Genomic DNA, 17,639 nt, shown 5'->3' with positions numbered 1-17,639 from the left:
TTGAGACTATTACTGACAATCTGATTTTCAGGTTTATAGGTAGATTAAAATCACCTTTGATTATCGATGTTTCTTTATCACAAGTACCCAATATTTCTTCATTCATACTTCTTCCTATGTTACGGTTACTGTTCAGGGTAGATCACTCCCATTTGTGACCTCTTTTCCCAGGCAAGATTCTTAGAGGACTTGACTGGGTAGATACGGAAAGGATGTTTACTCTTGAGAGATAATCTAGGACTTCAGGCCATAATCCTAGAATAAGGAGTCACACATTTAAGACAGATGAGGAGGAATTTCTTCTCTCAAAGGCTACTGAATGTGTAGAATTCTTTACTGCAGACGACTGAAGAGACTGGGTCATTAAGTCTGTTTAAGGCTAAGATAAACAGATTGTTAATCAGTAAGGGTATTGAGGGTTATGGGAGAAGGAAGAAGAGTGGAGTTGAGGATTATGAGCCATGATCTTCTGGAATGGTGGAGCAGACTCAATGAGCTGAATGAATGGCCCACATATGCTCCTATGTCTCATGGTCTTATTATACCTCATCTCCACCCAATCTGATTCCATATCCTGATCCCCTGAACAAAGGTCTTTGATAAAAAGTGCTCTCCTCCACTTCTACCTCACTTCTTATGATTCTTGATTGTCAGATCTCTCTCAGTATTCTGAACCCAATCCTTGTCATCCTGCAGCCACTTTACAGTAATGGCTACCAGATTATATGAATTCAAGTTTGCAGATGATGTAGAATTAGGAGGTATAATTGATAGGAAGGAAGGTTATCAAAAATTACAGAGGGATCTTGGTCAGACGGGGTGTAGGCTGAGGATTGGCAAATGGATTTCAATACAGAAAAATGTGAGGTGTTGCACTTTGCAGAGTCATACCAAGGTAGAACCTATACAGTAAATGGTAAGGTCCTCAGGAGTGTTGTAGAACAGAGGGGCCTAGGAGTACAAGTACATAGTTCATTGAAAGTGGTGTCACAGGTAGACAGGGTGGTGAGGAAGACATTTAGCATGCTGGCCGTCGTCATTCAAGGCACTGAGTATAGGAGTTGCACTGTTATGTTACAGTTGTATAAGTCATTGGTGAGGCCATACTTGGAGTACTGTGTCCTGTTTGATCACCCTGTTATAGGAAATACATAGTTAAACTGGAAAGAGTGCAAAGAAGATTTAGAGGATGTTGCCATGACTAGTAGGCCTGAGTTATAGGGAGAAGTTGGCCAAGATAGGACTTTGTTCCTTGGAACGTAGGCGAATGAGGGATGACCTTATTGAGGTGTATAAAATCATGAGGGGCACTGATAGGATGAATGCAGATTGTCTTTTTCCCAGGGATGGGGAATTGAAAACCAGAGAGCATAGGTTAAATGAGAAGGGAAAGATTTAAGAAGGACCTGAGGGGCAACATCTTCATGCACAGAGCAGTGCATATATGGAATGGCTGCCAGAGAAAGTGGTTGAGGCAATTACAATAGCAACATTTAAAAGCATTTGGATAGGTACATGAATGGGAAGGGTTTAGAGGGATATGGACCAAATACAGGCATTTGGAACTAGCTGAGTGGGCACCATGGTCAGCATGGACCAGTTTGGACTGAACTCCATGCTGAATTACTCAATGACTCTATGATATTAATTAATTTACTTAATTATGAATGCTAGATATATTCAGAAAAAGAGCCTTTGTGTTTTTTGTTGTCTTGGCAGAATCTAGCCTAGATGGCTGGTAGGATCTTAGGTTTTCCCTGTGTCCCTCCCTGCCACTCTCTGACCTTCACTTTCCACATTAGTGTTTTGATCTCCTGCTTCAAGTCTATTCTTGATTGGTTACATTTACTGAAGCTTGATCATCCAATCTTCCTTGTTTAGTTTGAAGCCTACTTACTTCCTTACTTACTCTCGAGAACACCAATCCCAAAAATGTTCACGAGTAGACTTCCCCATTAGTGCAGATCCCATTTTCCCTCGTGCTATGGCAGTGCTCCACAATCCAGACTTCACTATGTCTGTACACATCTTTCAGCCTCGAGTTTTATTCATCATATTGCAATCTGCATGTGGCTCAGGTAAAAAAATTCAGAGATTTTTACCTTTGAGGTTCTGCTTTTTTAATCGAGTACCTAACTTCTCAAATTCCCTCAGCAGAACTTCTTTCCTATTTCCACGAAGGTCATTGGTATGAACATGAACTACAACCACCGGATTCTCCCGTTTCTACTGTACGTTCTTCTCCGGCACCAGGCAGACCAGACTGCCATCTGAACTTGCACGTTTTGCTGCAGAAAACAGGGTCAATCCACCTCACTGCACTGTGCCCTACAACCACTTCTTGGTCCCCATCCCCTCTCATGAATGGCTTCTTGTGCTCAGGTGCCATGGCCAGTTAACACATCCACCTTGCTGTCCTCACTCTCATTCAAACTAGCTGAAAAGAAGCACCAAAGCCTCTGGATAATTCCTGCGCTCCTCCCTCCAGGTCCTCTTACCAGCTTCTCTTGCAGTCACACTTCCCTGTCCTTGACCACTGAACAAACCAGAAAACACATCCATTGTGGTGTGACCGTCTCCTGGAATCAAGTGTTCATGTAACTCTCCCCCTCTCTAGTGTGCTGCAGTATGTGCAGCTTGGCCTCTAACTCACTGAGTTTGACACTCCACAGCCACAAGCACTTACTGCAAATATGTTTGCCCTGGATCACACCACCTTCCAGAAGCTCCCACAGTTTGAAACTGTTGCACATTTCCTGCCATGCCACCTCTAATATGTGTTAGTTAGTAACTATTAATTTTCGAAGGGTCGGTGTGGACAGGTTGGGCTGAAGGGCCTGTTTCCACACTGCAGGGAATCTAATCTAGTGTAATACAGCCTTCAACTCCCAATATATGTTTCAGCCCTGCCAGTAAACTTTACAAGAGACAAAAAAAAACTGCAGATGCTGGAATCCAAGGTAGACATGCAGGAGGCTGGAAGAACACAGCAAGCCAGGCAGCATCAGGAGGGGGAGAAGTCGATGTTTTGGGTGGAACCCTTCTTCAGGACTGCTTTACAACACTGATAAGGTTTAAGGTTTATAGAGTCTACAACTTTATTAAAACCAGGTACTGATTTAGCAGCTCCTTCACAGCACAAAATCAGAAATCAAATGCTGGAGGCTAGGAAAAAAAAGGAGGAAAAGAACACCTCCTTCCCATCTTTCAGCAAACTCCCAGCCAGCACACATTAATTCTGCCAGGCAACCTCATTTACAGCACCTCTTTCTATTTTGCAACTTTGAAGCAAATTCCCAGATGTAATCACTTAGCTGAAGTCTCCCTTAGGTTGACCAGGTGCTTTGAAATCCTTTCCCTTACACGGAACTGTGATAAGTCACTCTCTTGCTTAACTTCCTGTTACAGTAATCAACCTCTATCTGCTGAGGGATTTCAGATCATTGATCGATAACTGTGTGGGAAGTTGCCTGCTTGACTTCTCAGACAAAGACTGTGTCCTTACTGTGCCAGCCAAGTTTCAGATTAATGTTGCCAGATGGCACCTCCCACGTGGCAGCATAGAATCATAAATAATCCTCTGTATTGCAGCACCGTGTTTGCTTTCTTGACTGGTGCTTTATAATGACAGGACGAAGAAACTTTAACTTCCATCTGATTTGTTGGGATCCTCTGTAATTCCTACTGCATACATAGAACAACATAGAACATTACAGTGCAGCACGGGCTCTTTGGCCCTTGATGTTGCGCCAACCTGTCATACCAATCTGAAGCCCATCTAATCTACACCATTCCATGTATATCCATATGCTTGTCCAATGACGACTTAAATGTACTTAAAGTTGGCGAATCTACTACCATTGCAGGCAAAACATTCCATACCCTTACTACTCTCTGAGTAAAGAAACTACCTCTGACATCTATCCTATATCTATCACCCCTCAATGTAAAACTATGTCCCCTTGTGCTCGCCGTCACCATTCTTGGAAAAAGGCTTTCTCTGTCCACCCTATCTAACCCTCTGATTATCTTATATGTCTCTATTAAGTCACCTCTCAACCTTCTTCTCTCTAACGAAAACAGCCTCAAGTCCCTCAGCCTTTCCTCGTAAGACCTTCCCTCCATACCAGGCAACATCTGAGTAAATCTCCTCTGGACCCTTTCCAAAGCTTCCACATCCTTCTTATAATGCGGTGACCATCGTCAGATTTGAATACCACAGGAACCTGCAAATTCCAAACCTCTCCATTGTTTAGTATCAACAGAAAAACGAGCATTGAGTTCCTGATTTTTGATTACTTTGAATCTCTTTTCTGTCTCTTGCCATAACTCATTCCAAGCAATTCTATCACCCGTCCTCTACTCTTTTTGCTCTTACTCCAAGTCTCACCATTCAAGTCTCCTGACTCTTTCCATTCCTATCATCAAGATTGCTGATTCCTCTCTCTCTCTCTCGGATTCTCCTGTGCTCCTGTGGTAGTAAACTTACCCAAGTGAAGAAGTGCGGCTGAAACCTCAGTAAGTTTGCTCGCTGGACTAGAAACAGCAGGTTCTGGTTTACTCCAAACAATTCCAGCTCGGATCAGGCGGGAATGGATGTAATCTCGGCACAGTGCTTTCGCTTGAGAAATGAGCTCTTTCTCAGGCGGAAAGCGGTCAAAAACATCCATCACTTCAGCAGCAAAGACAGAGGAACGTCGAAGCATCTCCATCTAGTAGAAAAGCAACATTATGATCAGATAATAGCTGAACTAAACTAGAAGATATCCACACAAAGGTCTACAAAGTGGCGACAGAAAAGGGTGCATAACAAACAGGTAGGAGATGGGTACTTAGTGTATGTGAGACACTCTTATAAACAACAGTGTGTCAAACTGAAATTTAGTTGAATACAATTTAAAACTTTAAATCTGCAAGTTAGTCAGTATATAGCAGAAACTCCCTGTCAGTGCTGGTTAACTGGCAATCAGCTGCAAATGTCATAGAGTCGCACAGTATGGAAACAGACCCACATATTCGTGATGAAGGGCTTATGCCCAAAACGTCGACTCTCCTGCTCCTCGGATGCTGCCTACCTGCTGTACTTTTCCAGTGCCATACTTTTCGACAACAGACCCTTCAGTCCAACCAGTTCACGCTGAGCGAGTTCCCAAACTAAACTTGTCCCACCTGCCCATATAATTCCAATTTTTTCCTATTAAATGTAGTTATCATAGAATCACAGAATCCCTACAGTGTGAAAACAGGCTATTTCAGGCTGAGTCCACACCAACCCTCCAGACAGTAACCCACCTAAACCCATTCCCCTACTCTACATTTCCTCTTACTAACCTAACCTGCACATCCCTGAACATTATTGGCAATTTTAGCATGGCCAGTTCACCTAACCTGCACATCTTTGGATAGTGGGCGGTAACTGGAGGAAACCCATGCAGACACAGGGAGAATGTGCAAAAACATTCACCCGAGGCTGGAATTGAACCTATGTCCCTGGTGCTGTGAGGCAGCAGTACTAACCACTGAGCCACCATGCTGCTCTTATTCAAATATCTTTTAAACACTGTACCCATATCCACCACTTCCTCTGGAAGTTCATTCCATACACTCTAAAAAAAAATAAGCTGCCCCTCGTGTTTTTTAAAATATTTTGCCTCTCACCTTAAAAATATGCTCCCTAATCTTGTAATTCCCAACCCTAAAGACACCTTATCTATACCCCTTATGAGTTTATAAATTTCTACAACATTACCCCTCAGCCTTCTACATTCCAGTGAAAAAAGTCCCAGCCTCTCCTAATTCAAACCTTTCGTTCCCTGCAACCCTCTCCAGCTTAATAATATCCTTCCTATAACAGGGCGACCAGAACTGGATAGTACTCCAGAAGAGGCCTCACTAACATCCTGTACAACCCCAGCATGACATCCCAACTCCTATACTCCAAAGGTCTAATGAGTCAACAAAGCAAGCATGCTAAACGCTTTCTTAACCACCCTGTCTACATGTGATGTAAATTTCAAGAATTATGTACCTGAACCTCTAGGCCTCTGTTCTACCCAAAGCCCTATTTTTAATTGTATAAATCCTGCCCTTGTTTGTTTTACCAAAATGCAAATTAAAATTAAACTCTTTGAAATTTAGAAAATCCAAAGGTGACCTTATTTAATATACTGAAGGACTAGCTATATGGATACTATAGGTAGATAGCTTTCCTTGTACAGTAGACTAGAAATAAGGGGCACTGTTCGGGAGATGAGGGGAAGTATTTTGAAAGTCATTTGTATGTGGAATTGTCTTCATATTACTAGCCAGCTTTCTCTGCGTTTTCTGTACTTATTACCTCTTTAGTCATTCTTTGTTGGTTCTTAAAGTCTATTCAGTTCTTTGACCTATTACTAGTCTTGCGGATTTGGAGAATATTTCCTTCTTCCTATTGCCTGCTGCTTCAACACACCGCCACGTTCCTTGGCCAAATTTCTGTCTCAGGCTTGTTGCTGTGATTGCTAATAGGTGAACAGGAACCCGAGTCACCAGGTGTGAATTGGGTGTGGTTCAAAAAAGTGGATGGAAACAAACAGTATGGAGTGATGGATAAAGAGGCTGTAGAACAAAGTGAATAGTTTGGGAATTTTGTACAGGCGAGGTGCTGCTTTTTGCCTCCATTTCTTGTCATGATTTATATTGCAGGCAAATATTTAATTTAGTAACTTTGACGAGATAAGACGAATTGTTAAAATACTAAAAGGTATAGGTTGATTAAAAACACAGATTATTCAAATAAATAAAATAAGATTATAAATATAGCAGGGGCCTCGTCTGGTGTAGTGGCCATGTTCCCTACCTCTGAGCCAGGAGGCCAAGGTTCAAGTCCCACCTGTACCAGAGATGTGTCATTGTGACACTCCTGAACAGGTTGATTAGAAAACGTTCTGGGGCCGAGAGTGTGGTGCTGGGAAAGCATAGCAGGTCAGGTAGCATCTCAGGAGCAGGAGAATCAACGTTTCAGGCAAAAGCCCTTCATCAGAGCTTATTCCTGTTGAAGGGCTTTTGCCCGAAAATGTCAATTCTCCTGCTCCTCAGATGCTGCCTGACCTGCTGTGCTTTTGCAGCATCACACTCTTGACTCTAATTTCCAGCATCTGTAGTCCTCACTTTTGCCTAGAAAATATTCTGGTCTATCTTAGCCCAGCTGAGGAATCCTGGCTGGTGAATTGGCAGGAGCTGGACGCCAAAATCTTGGCTCGTCCAGGCCACTGGATAGGACTGCTCTGAGTGCTATCCTACAGGAGCCATGTGCTGGTCATAAACCAGCTGGTGACCTCCATGCTGTAGTACTCCTGGTCCCTTTGATCCCTCCCTCTGGCTCTATTACAAAATTCCAGAGGATGTTGGTTTACTTCTTCTAGGACAAGAGATGTACTGGGTCACGGGAAAAATTCAGAGGCTCCCCATTGAGAAAGATGGTCAGTTGCTAGTGTTCCTCCACACCTACGTGGCAACTTTCTGCTTTCAGACCCTGCAGCAATACCTTTATGTCAAGCCATCTCCTAGATGGTGCACCCTGGTGACCCACTTCTTCGGTCTTGAGGTGTGAGACTTCAATTACAACATGCAACTCCTGTTCATAGAAAACAAGGGTCTTTTATGAGGACCTGATCAATGTCTGGAATATGGTCGATTCAGACCAGGTCTTCCCACTGTCAGGAGTAGCGGTAATCAGCAGAAACCCACTGATCAGGAATCTATATCTCTACTATTGCAGGTTCAAGTGCCTGGAGAAGGGGAGGACTTTGGCTGTGGGGGTGACCAACGTTGGGGATGTGCTGGGTGGCAGGGGCCTGGGCTAGATGTTCCCCAAGGAATTGGCAAGCAGGGTGGCAATGGACACCCATCTCATGGCCGATGCCATCCATTGCCTGAAAACAGCGGTGCTTGGAGCTGACATTGTGTAAGGTTTGGAGGACAGCCTAGCAAGCTGTGTGCTCCAAACTGGGCATGCTCCTGCTCAGAATTCCACATCGGATCCAGGTTCCACAAAGTCTCTCAGGTACCCACACCCCACATCCTGAACCACCTGGGTGCATATTCCCTCTGTGCCCTTACATCTGGCACAGAGAAGTACCACTACCTTAAAATATTTATTCCTTCCAGCAGTGATGCACAGTGGCTGCTGTGCATATCACCTACAAGAAGCATTGTAACAACTCACTAAGGCTTCTTCAATTACACCTTCCACACCTGTGAACTCTAGGATCTAGAAGGTCAGGGGCAGTCGATACATCGGAACACCACCAATTGCAAGTTCTCCTCCAAGCCATCCTGACTTGGAAATATATCACCGTTCCTTCAGTGTCACTGGATAAGAATCACGCAACTCCCTTCCTAACAGCATTGTGAATGTTCCTACAGTACACAGCCTGCAGCCGTTCAGGAAGGCCTCTGAGAGCAATTGGAGATGGGAAATAAATACTGTAGTGATTCTCATATCCTGTTGAATAATGTTTTAAACATCCTTTCCTGATACATGCACACTTGGAGTTCTTCGCACCCTCTCCCCTGCTGTTATGACCGTTTTAAAATACAATAACCAGAACTTCATGTAATGCTGCTAAATGTGGGCAAACCAAGGTTTGATCCAGGTTTTATCTAATCTCCCTACTTCTGAATTTTATCCCACTGGAAATAATACCAAGTGCTTGGTTTACTTTTTTTATTGCAGTGCTAACCTATGGTGATTGGTACATTTGTACTCTTGAAATTCGTTAGTTCCTTGAGTTGCACTTTACAAGTGACCCCTTGTGACTTTTTTTTGCCCCTGCTGAGATGTACTATCTCACCTTTACTTGTGACAAGCTTCATTCGCTGTATTTTTCCAAATTTGAGTTGGAACTCCAAGGCAATGCTGAAGCTAGACACTATCATTGTTAGGTTTCCTGGAGAGCAGATCTAGTCACTGAAACATAAAGGGCAATGCCGAGGACAGTGAAGATAGTAGGGATCATCAGAAGACAGGCTCAAAAGAACTGGATAAGCTATCTACGTTTACATAGAAAATAGAGTAGGTCACTCAGCCTTTTTGAGCCTGTTCTGCCATTCAATATGATCACGGCTGATCATCCAACTTAGTACTCTGCTCCTGCTTTCTCCCCATACCCTTTGATCCCTTCAGCCCTAAGAACTGTATCTAACCCGTTCTTGAAAACATTCAATGTTTGGTCTCCACCATTTCTAGGATGTAGTAAATCCAGGTCATTATAGGAAAGCTGAAAATGTGTTGCTGGAAAAGCGCAACAGGTCAGGCAGCATCCAAGGAGCAGGAGAATCGACGTTTCGGGCATGAAAGAAGGGCTCATGCCCGAAACGTCGATTCTCCTCCTCCTTGGATGCTGCTTGACCTGCTGGCGCTTTTCCAGCAACACATTTTTCAGCTCTGATCTCCAGCATCTGCAGTCCTCACTTTCTCCCATTATAGGAAAGCACAAGGTAAGGGCCGTGGAGTGCAATTTTCAAAGAAAGAACTTATATTGGTCTAGCACATTTCACTTCCTGATGTCTCAAAGCATCTGACAGAGTAGAGACAGTTATGTTTTTTTGTGATTGCTTATTGAGGGACAAATATTGGCTGAGAGACCCAGAAAGCAATCCCATCCTTTTCAAAGGGAGAGGGGTTAGCAAGATCCAGGTTTAAAGTTCTATTCTGTGCTCTAGTCAGTGAAGTGGTAAGTGAACATCTCTGGCCAGAGTGCTACCACCTAGCCACAGCTGCAGATACCAGATTTTTTTTCTCTTTTAACAGTGATGTGTTTGATTGGAATTCATTGCCTTGTCTGAAAGGTTTAAGGCTAGGACATTGATATATTGATATTAAAATTATCTTGGATGTAATATTAATTCTTAATTCTCTTTCTCCACAAATGATGTCAGCTCTGCTGGGTTTCTTCAGCACTTTTGTGTTTTGCATTGCAGATTTAAGAAGTAGACGTTGCTACAACTGGGCGATTAGATTCGCGAAATGGTTACAATTTGGGAGGCCACTCAGTTCGTGTTCAAACAAGCTGAAAGCTTTTTTTCTTCCAAGACTCTCTGGAAACGTGGAACAAAAATGAACAACAAATGCCAGCACCAAACTTAAGCCAGTCAAATCCACAACAAAGTTCAGACAGGCATTAACGGTACAGCCATCACTAAAAACTTACAACTGAAAATCAATCAAACAAATGCAAAACCCAAAAAGTTGCATGCAAACGATCTGCATAAGTAAACCATTAAACCCATTGAGTGGATTTCTTTTCTAAATCCGAAAATGAAAGAAAATGAGAAGAGAAACAGCCTCAATTCCAGCAAACTACCCACAGAGAGGAATGTGAGAGGCGCTAGTCTATGACACTATGAGCCGTCCAAAAAATGAAACAACGTCTGAAGAGGAACAAATTCTCACCAACACCCACCCCACCCCAACATGCACCCCCAAGGGGGGTGGGACTGGAAAACGCGAAATCTTCAAAATCCAGATGGAGCAGCAGCGGCGGAGCTCCCGGGAACTAGAGGGGAGGGAATGACGGAGAAGAGGACAGAGGGGAGGGAGAGCTGAAGGAGAGGACAGAGGGAGGAGGAAAGGTTAGAGAGATGAGGCAGGAGTGAGCTACAGCAGACTCCAGGTGAGTTTGGAGATAGAATGGGTCAATGCTGAACAGACTGCTTTTCCATCGACATGGCTTAAAGCAGAGGCAAAGGAGAAGGTTTGACTCACACTGACCTTCTGCTCCGGGACGTGCTGCAAATTAAACTTCCTGCCTTGTTTTGAAGGAGCCTCTGACTGTAGAGGGTGGTTGATCTTTCTCACTCTCGCCCTTTTTCGCGGCTGTTCCTTCAGGGTGATTCAGTTGCAGATGTGCTTGCACCGCCCCCTTCGCTGCCTCTCCCTCTCGGCTTGCTCCCCTTTTATGGTGAGACGATTTTTACAGCAAATAAATCCGATTGTAAGCCTTGCTAAAATGCCTCCGGGTTTCCAGCAACTTTCGCAAGCAGCCCCATTTATGGAAAAGATAATGTGTTGTGATCAGAAGCTCCAACCACATCCACCGTTTCAAGTGCTCACCAACCCTCTTCACGCACAAAGACAACAGGCAACCCCTGCATTACAAAACAAGGCTTTCTCTCTCTCTCTCTCTCTCAATCACTCACTCACTCTCGGCATCTCACACTAAACACAGGAAAACTGCTTCTTGAAGACACACTGCCGCTTTCTGGCCAATTGAAAATCAAGAAGGCATTTGTTCTTTAAAACGCGAAATGTTTTGTCTAAAGGTTAAAAGCGTGGATCTGTTTGAAATTAAAGCAAAACACGTTGGTTTTATTATACACAAGTTTTATTTATAGATAACATAGGAAATATAAAACATACACACATATAACACAGTTGAACAGAAGCACGCACATGCGTATACAACACACAGGGTACATTCACATTAGAATTTGCTTTATTGTCATATGGGGTACACATATTCACATGGAGTTTACTCATGCATATCGGATCCACAGAATTAAATGTCTAGTTCAAAGATCAGTTTAAGTGGAATAGATTTCAAAATTGATGGGACAGTGAGCTGCAGAGAGGGCTCTAAACCAATTCGAGCAGGGAGGGTTTGGGAGAAGGGAAATGTAAGCTTACAAAGCAAGAGGATAGATATTGCAACATTACATAATAATATCCAGAGTGGGAGAGCATACACAAATTTAAAAAAACAAATAAGATCAAAGGAGGAAAAAAGTAAAAGAGCAAAATTAATGTTTCTTTATTTAATTGGAGAAACAAGGGTTACACCCGAATTGTTGACATCTCCACCTCCTGATGCTGCCTGGCTTGCTGTGTTCTTGCAGCCCCCTGCCTGTCTTAATTGCACATAGTATTCAGATCAAAATAAATGATACAGTTAATGGTAAGGTGCTGGGGAGTGTTGCTGAACAGAAAGACCATTGGGTGCAGGTCGTCCTTTTGGACTCAAACAGCTCAACATGAAGTAGTACTGCTCGATTAGCCAAAGGGACTTCATATGTAGTAATTAGCAGGAGTTTTCCTTGCCAATATTTAACCTGATGGCATGATTCATGGACTCCAGACTCCAAGAGGAACTCTCTCCCATATATCAATGTGCCACTATCCCTGTTGGATCTACATCCCGCACTTCTGCCCTGAGACCCCACCCCTCCAACCATAACAAGGACAGAACGCCCCTGGTGCTCACCTTCCACCCTACCAACCTTCGCTTAAACCAAATCATCCGCCAACATTTCCGCCACCTCCAAACAGACCCCACCACCAGGGATATATTTCCCTCCCCACCCCTTTCCGCCTTCCGCAAAGACCGTTCCCTCCTGGTCAGGTCCACGCCCCCCTACAACCCACCCTCCCATCCTGGCACTTTCCCCTGCCACCGCAGGAACTGTAAAACCTGCGCCCACACCTCCTCCCTCACCTTTATCCAAGGCCCTAAAGGAGCCTTCCACATCCATCAAAGTTTTACTTGCACATCCACTAATATCATTTATTGTATCCGTTGCTCCCAATGCAGTCTCCTCTACATTGGGGAGACTGGGCGCCTCCTAGCAGAGCGCTTTAGTGAACATCTCCAGGACACCCACACCAATCAACCACACTGCCCCGTGGCCCAACATTTCAACTCCCCCTCCCACTCTGCCAAGGACATGGAGGTCCTGGGCCTCCTTCACTGCCGCTCCCTCACCATCAGATGCCTGGAGGAAGAACGCCTCATTTTCTACCTCAGAACACTTCAACCCCAGGGCATCAATGTAGACTTCAACAGTTTCCTCATTTCCCCTTCCCCCACCTCACCCTAGTTCTAAACTTCCAGCTCAGCACTGTCCCCATGACTTGTCCTACCTGCCTATCTCCTTTTCCACCTATCCACTCCACCCTCTCCTCCTTGACCTATCACCTTCATCCCCTCCCCCACTCACCCATTGTACTCTATGCTACTCTCTCCCCACCCCCACCCTCCTCGAGCTTATCTCTCCATGCTTCAGGCTCACTGCCTTTATTCCTGATGAAGGGCTTTTGCCCCAAACGTCGATTTCGAAGCTCCTTGGACTTTAAAGTTTGCTGTCAGGTGGTCCATCCAGTTTCATTGTTTTTTTGAGACTTGCTAGCTGTGAATACAACTGAATTGCTATACCATTTCAGAGGGCAATTAAGAGTCAAGCATGTTGTGGGTCTGGGATCACGTTTGCTGCTCGTTGGATGCTGCCTGAACTGCTGTGCTCTTCCAGCACCACTAATCCAGAATTTGGTTTCCAGCATCTGCAGTTATTGTTTTTACCTTGTAGACCAGACCAGTTAAAGGTAGTTGTCCTTCCTTGAAGGATATTAATGAATTAGATGGCTTTTTATGACAACTGAGGATAGTGTCATGGTCATCATTAGATTTTCAATTCCAGATTCTTATTGAATTTATGACCATCTATTGTAGTGGAATTCAAACACAGGTCCCCAGAATCTTACCTTGTTCTAGTCCAGTGACACCACCAATAGGTCGATGCCTGCCACCTCCCCCCACCCAGTTTTGTCAAATGCACATCGTTTTTCACTGTTTAGCATGTGTGGAGTCCTGGTTTACCAAATAGACAAGTACTGATTCATCAGGTTAGCATAACATATTTCAGTAAGACTGCTACTGCTGGCAGTTTCTCCTATACTGCCCAAGGTTCATCCCCTGGCTTGATGGCAATGGTAGAGTGAGGGAAATGATGGACCATGAGGCTATAGATACAATTCTGCTGCTGATGATCGATGCCCAGTTTGGTGCTGTACTTCTGAACTGAATCCATTCTTTACAACGGGTGGCAATGCCACACAACACAATGGAGATCATTTTCATTGTGAAGTGAGGACCTAGTATCCACTAGGAATGATGCAACAAGTCCTTCTATAACTACCAGGACATCTGGAACAGGCAAGATTCAGGAGGACAAGGCCAAGTAGGTTTTTACTCTTATTGGTTCTCTCACCACCTGTCTGAGTCTGGTAGATATGGCCTTCAGGACTCAACCAGCTTAACCAATGGTCATGTTATCAAGCCATTCTTGATAATCAATATTGTAGACCAGACCCAAAATATGTTCTATTCCTTTACTGTCCTCAGTGTTTCTATCAATTGGTGTTCAGCATATAGGAGTATGGATTCATCCAGTAGATGTTAAATCAGTAGGAGTTTCCCTTGCTCATATTTCATCTAATGCCACGAGTCTTATGGATTCTTGAGTCAATGTCGAGGAATTCCACCCCTGCTCCATGCTACCACCTCTGGTGGATCTGAACAGCTGCTGGTTAGGACATACCTGGGTTTGGTGTTAGATGAATCTGAACAGGTTGTTTCTTGAATATCTCAATTTTGCAAAGGTTTGTGCTGTCCTTAAGGAGGACATTGCCAGGATTAGTGGCTTGGGTGTGACCACTTGGTGGCTGAAGAAAATACGAAGGTCCAGTGCCAATTAAGAGGCAATCATATTCCTACACAATTGAAGTCACATACTGGCCAGTCTGGGAAAGGACAACAAGTTCCTTAAAGGATATGAATAAACCAATTAGATTTTTACAATAATCCATGAGCACTGAGGTCATTACTATTTTAATAGCTTTTTATTAACATTTGCAAACTGCCATGGTAGTGCTTGAACTCAAATCTCTAAATCTTTAGTCTAAGTTTCTGGATTACAAATACAAGAACAAAACCATAATACCACTATGCTGTGACACAGAAACCTAATTGTTGATTTTTAAATAGGAGGCTACAGTCTGCAAGAGATGGGGAAGAAGGGTGATGAAAGATAAAATCAGCAAGTTTGAATTGTTTTACTATTGAAGAGATCAAAACTGAGGATTTAAATGAGGCTGGAAAATTTGACTAGCTTTGGATAGAGGAAGGAAGCTCCAGAGAACCATATTATGAAAATCAATTCAAGGATTAGAAATTATCACGCTGTAAAAGGAATAAGGAGCCTCTTCAGACTGGTTCTTAGAGAATAAAGTGTCTACTTAAGGGGCCACTTAAATTCCCCCTCACAGATGTACTTTTCAGTCATTTTAAATGTTAAATGGAGGATCTTTTCTGTTTGGAGTATAGGTTGGTTACCAAAATAGTGTTTTGTCAATGCTGCTTTTAGTTTCTGTCTCTCATGGGATCTTAACATAGTATTTCTCAGACCATGGTTATAAAATTTCAATAATCGGAATTGAGTTGCAAAGTCATGTCTTTATTACACCTGTGGGGAGCCAATGCTGGACAGTCCAGGTGCTTCTCCACTGCAGTTCAAATTACCACAATTTATATATGTTTTCATTATCAATTACAATGTATTGATATTAAATAGGCAAAGACATAGCTCAACGGCCTGCAGTGGGCTAATAGTTGTGTTCCTGCACAGTGACTGCAATGCAGAGATTTGGTAATGTCCTTCCAGAGACAGTAAAAGAAATGCATGTATTCTACGTAAAAGGTTTACAGGGGTTGGGGGCTGGTTTGGAACCATCAATGTGACAATGGCCTTCTCCATTTCTTAATTAGTTCATCCTGCTTCATTGTTTCTCCTTCATTGTTTGCGTACACTTTGAAACCCAAGCTGTTGGTCCTGACTGGCACTCTAAAATCATAGAGTCACTGAATGCCCACAGTGTGGAAGGCGGCCATTTGGCCCATTAATTCCACATTGACCCTCCAAAGAGCATCCCACCCAGGCCCACCCCTGTAACCCTGCATATCCCTGGACACCACGGGGCAATTTAGGTGGCCAGTCCCCATAATCTGCACATCTTTGGGCTGTGGGAGGAAACCCACGCAGGAATGGGAAGAATATTACAGAGTCACCAGAGGGTGGAATCAAACCCAGGTCTTTGTCCATTACCATGGATAACCACTGAGCCGCTGGGCCATCCGAACAAATCCAAATGTTACATCTTCAATTTCAAGGACAATTCTGTCCTGTGGAAGTGATTTTGCAGATTTGTTGATGAATGACTAAACTATTTGGCCATCATAAATGAGCAACCCTCTTCTCCTTGACATGTGAAGCAGGGACAGAAGCCTTACAGCTTAAAGATGGAATGAGCAGAGTGGGAGAAGGAGGTTTTTATTAGGATCAAGGGCATCAAAGGTAGAGCTGCAAGTAAGATTGAGTAGAATTGTTATTGCAAATAGAGGACCAAAGAGCTCAATAGTTAGGAGTGTGAAAGTGACCTGGTGAATTTTTATCTGGGGAACAGTAGGAAATTAGGGTTGGTCATGGGAAGAGGGATATGGTTGTTGAAGATCACAGGCAAGTGATCACAGACAGCATTATGTGACTGATGCACAGGAGTAAAGAGACCATGAAGGATAATAAAATCGAGGTGTGTCTCAAAAGTGATGACAGGAGTTTATACAGACAGAGTGAACGCAGAGGAATTGAAGTGGTGGATGATGAACTTAAAACAAAGGATGAAAAGCTGTTGGTTGCTAAGACAGGAAAACTATGAAAATATTTAGGTCAAACTTGGTACTTGGGCAGTACCAAGTAAACTCATCTAATTATTGCCCAATCTGTCTAGTTTCAATCATCAGTAAAGTGATGGAAGATGTCATCAACCATGCTACCAAGGAACCCTGCTTAGCAACTGCCTACTCACTGATGCCCAGTTTGGGTTCTGCCAGGACCACTCAGCTCCTAACCTAATTTCAATCTTGTTTTAAAGATGGATAAAAGAGCTGAATTCCAGAGGTGAGGTGAGTGACAGCCCTTGACATCAAGGTTGTATTGGCTAAGTGTGACATCAAGGAGCCCTAGCAAAACTGGAATTAATGGAAATCGGGAAAAACCCTGCTGGTTATACAAAGCAAGATAGTTATAATTGTTGGATATCAGTCACCTCAGCTCCAAGACATCCCTACAGGAGTTCCTCAGGGTATTGGCTGTGGCCCAACCATCCTCAGCTGCTTCGTCAATTACCTTCCCTCCATCATAAAAAGGTCAGAAGTGGGGATGGTCACTGATTGCACAATATTCAGCACCATCCATGACTCCTCAGATACCAAAGCCGTCCATGTTCAAATGCAGCAAAATATGGATGATATCTAAGGCTTGGGTTGAAAAATAGCACATAACATTCATGCCACACAAATGTCAGGCTATGACCATTTCCAATAAGAGATAATCTAACCACGACTGCTTGACGTTCAATGGCGTTACCGTTGCTGAATCTCCCATGATCAAAATCCTGGGGGTTACCATTGACCAAAAATCCAACTTGACTCGCCACATAATTATTGCAGCTACAAGACTGGTTAAAGGCTCAGATTACTGCATCAAGTTACTCACCTCCTGACTCCCCAAAGCTTGCCCACCATTTGCAAAGCATAATTCAGAAGTGTGATGGAATACTTCTCACTTACCTGGATGAGTGCAGCTCCAATAATACTCAGGAAATTTGACATTATTCAGAACAAAGCAGCCCATCTGATTGACACCACATCCACAAATATCCACTCGATCTGCCACTGACGCTCAGTTGCAGCAGTGTGTTTTATCTGCAAAATGCACTATAGAAATTCACCAAAAATTCTTATACAACACTTTCCAAACTTTTGACCACT

General features: G+C 43.5%; 2 protein-coding genes across 3 annotated transcripts in view; one reads left to right on the top strand and one right to left on the bottom strand.

The window, feature by feature from the left end:
* The window catches only part of thap4 (THAP domain containing 4), a 107,009-nt gene extending 96,251 nt beyond the window's left edge, over positions 1 to 10,758 (top strand). For both annotated transcript variants that reach the window (XR_011960956.1, XM_072573142.1), the window contains one exon: positions 9,964 to 10,758. Coding sequence is in view for 1 of the 2 variants with exons in the window: in XM_072573142.1 (XP_072429243.1) it covers positions 9,964 to 9,969 (6 nt within the window). In the remaining variant the exon portion in view is untranslated. The remainder of the gene's footprint in view (positions 1 to 9,963) is intronic.
* Positions 1 to 10,908, bottom strand: part of boka (BCL2 family apoptosis regulator BOK a) — a 31,653-nt gene extending 20,745 nt beyond the window's left edge. Inside the window, exons 1-2 of the mRNA XM_072573145.1 lie at positions 10,754 to 10,908; positions 4,490 to 4,712 (exon numbers count right to left, since the gene is read on the bottom strand). Coding sequence (XP_072429246.1) covers positions 4,490 to 4,712 — 223 coding nt within the window. The 5' untranslated portion in view covers positions 10,754 to 10,908. The remainder of the gene's footprint in view (positions 1 to 4,489; positions 4,713 to 10,753) is intronic.
* Positions 10,909 to 17,639: the final 6,731 nt, after the last annotated feature.

Source organism: Chiloscyllium punctatum, chromosome 6, assembly GCF_047496795.1.
Source record: "Chiloscyllium punctatum isolate Juve2018m chromosome 6, sChiPun1.3, whole genome shotgun sequence".
Taxonomy (NCBI): domain Eukaryota; kingdom Metazoa; phylum Chordata; class Chondrichthyes; order Orectolobiformes; family Hemiscylliidae; genus Chiloscyllium; species Chiloscyllium punctatum.
Note: the sequence above shows the minus strand (reverse complement) of the source record. Positions and strands in the feature narration are given on the sequence as shown.